Here is a 2,155-nt window from a genome sequence, read left to right on the forward strand (position 1 = left end):
AATAGAAAAACTTGATGATATTAATAATTATGCCAGTATTAACAATTTTTGATAGTATAAGAACTTGATTTATATAAATTAAAATAAAAAGATTAAATTTAACATTTTAACAAAGTATAAAAATTCAATTTACATTTTGATAGAGTACATGAGCTAGATATAACATTTATCAACATCATGTCATCAGCAAGTTTAACAAAGAAGCTTGACGGTGTTAAATGATTGGATTGACATTAACAAATTTTGAAATATAAGGACTTGGCTTTAATGAATTATAATAGAGACTAAACCCAATATTTAAGTAAAGTATAGGCACTAAATTGTTAATTTGACCTGCGAAACAACCTAAGCTTAGCCTCAATTAACACACATAAATTATCTCAAAACCCCCTAGATGGAACGCACCTAATCTAATAAAAAAATGCATATGCATTCAAAACCCTAATTAGGGTACTTAATTTCTTAATGTGTGTGGAGGGAAACCCTACTTGCAGCAACCAAGGAACGAGCGAGCTACTTTGGAAGAACAATGGTGCGGAAGAATCAAGCATGAGGGCATGAGAGGGTAGAATGAGACATCAGAGGATTTGGGTTTCCTAGTTGACAAACAAAAAAATTAAATCTTAATTTGGGCCATTTAAAATGTACGTTGGATTAGTCCTAAATCCAGATCCAACCTATTTATTTATTTATTTATATGAAACCCAAACAAAAAAAAATTAAATTCAACCTATTAGAGAGAAGAAGATGTCGACAATAATATTATATTTAATATAAATATCCAATTACTGTCAAAATCCAAAGTTCTGTTTATTTCAAAAATATTTTTGTGTTTTTTCAATTCAAATGCAACCCTTTTTATTGTAACGAGTTAAAGACGGTTGATGGTTTAACGGTTGCCACTGCAAGTGTTCATGGCCAGGCCCAGGCGAAACCTACCCAAGAAGGCCCATTGCCGAGAGATGGGAAAGTGGGCCAGTAAAAGCTGCTGCTGCCAGTTTGCTCCTCTTTCTATTAAAGGTTGAATGAAAATTCATCTGAGCTTACAATTGCCAAAAAGGTAAATTCTTTTCCTTTTGTATTCAAAGGGCATTAAACCCAAAACTCCTACAAATACAACTGTCATATGTCATCTTATGATACAAGATGAACAAATCAAAAAATGTGTACATGAACCAAGTGTTGAAAAGAATGATAAACACAATTCCTATATCATCTTTTCTATTCACACTAAAAGAATCAACTGGGAATGTACCCACTATGGTATGTTACAAACAACTGCTCCTCTTAATAATGGGGACGACTGCATTCTGGAATGGATGCTCCTCTGCAACAAATTTTCCTTCTTGAGCACAGGTAAACTTAAGCTTCTCATTTCTTCCCTGGCACCTGCTGGTGTTGAAACTTTAGGACTCAGGCTACTAGCAGACCGAGGAGAAAAGTATGACTTTGTGTCGCTCGCACTTCTTGGAGACAAGTTCACCTGCTCCAAAGCCCGGAATTGGAGTTCTGAGGGGTAGTCCCTCACACAACCAATCCGTGGCCCTGCTCCTGTAGTCCACTTGCATGACAACTGCTTCCCTAATTGATATGACTTCATTCCTTTTTTAGAGTTAATCCTTTGAAGAATTGACTCTTCAGGAATATCCTCTACCTCTCTGTCAATCTTTTGTTTTGGAACCATTGAATCCTGCTCTGAAGCAATGGTTTCCTCTTCTGTCTCATAACCATCCTCCAATGGAGAATCCACCGAATTGTCATTGTTACATGGCACAACAGCTCTATGGTCAACATCTGACATCTCAAACAATTCTGTTCTTCTTGGTATTTCAAGATTAGTCAATTTTCTGCTAAGGTTGAGAAGCCTGCTTGACCTGGGCCGTTCAAGGGCAGCACTAGTTTCTTGTACCCTTGAATCAACTACCACTTTGATTGAATCTTTGACTCTGACCTCTTCAGTCTCTAAAATAAAGTCCTCTTCAGATGAGTTGCATCTGAGATGATTACTGCTTCTTTGTTTGTTAACCAAGCCTTCATCTTCATCCACTGGAGTCCTCTGAACGCAACAAAAGAAGCACTATCAGTATATTTTTTCTCAGTTCTCCAAAAACAATATGCAAAGCATATAACATACTTTCTTTGTTTTTTCTTTTTC

General features: G+C 36.0%; 1 protein-coding gene across 1 annotated transcript in view; it reads right to left on the bottom strand.

Annotated features, from left to right (window-relative positions):
* Positions 1 to 1,059: 1,059 nt before the first annotated feature.
* LOC110412043 (calmodulin-binding family protein) overlaps positions 1,060 to 2,155 on the bottom strand; it is a 3,600-nt gene continuing 2,504 nt past the window's right edge. Inside the window, exons 7-8 of the mRNA XM_089782837.1 lie at positions 2,131 to 2,155; positions 1,060 to 2,054 (exon numbers count right to left, since the gene is read on the bottom strand). The exon at positions 2,131 to 2,155 is cut by the window's right edge and continues 106 nt beyond it. Coding sequence (XP_089638963.1) covers positions 1,259 to 2,054; positions 2,131 to 2,155 — 821 coding nt within the window. The 3' untranslated portion in view covers positions 1,060 to 1,258. The remainder of the gene's footprint in view (positions 2,055 to 2,130) is intronic.

Source organism: Theobroma umbraticum, unplaced genomic scaffold, assembly GCF_002168275.2.
Source record: "Theobroma umbraticum cultivar Fairchild unplaced genomic scaffold, ASM216827v3 scaffold_95.0, whole genome shotgun sequence".
Taxonomy (NCBI): domain Eukaryota; kingdom Viridiplantae; phylum Streptophyta; class Magnoliopsida; order Malvales; family Malvaceae; genus Theobroma; species Theobroma umbraticum.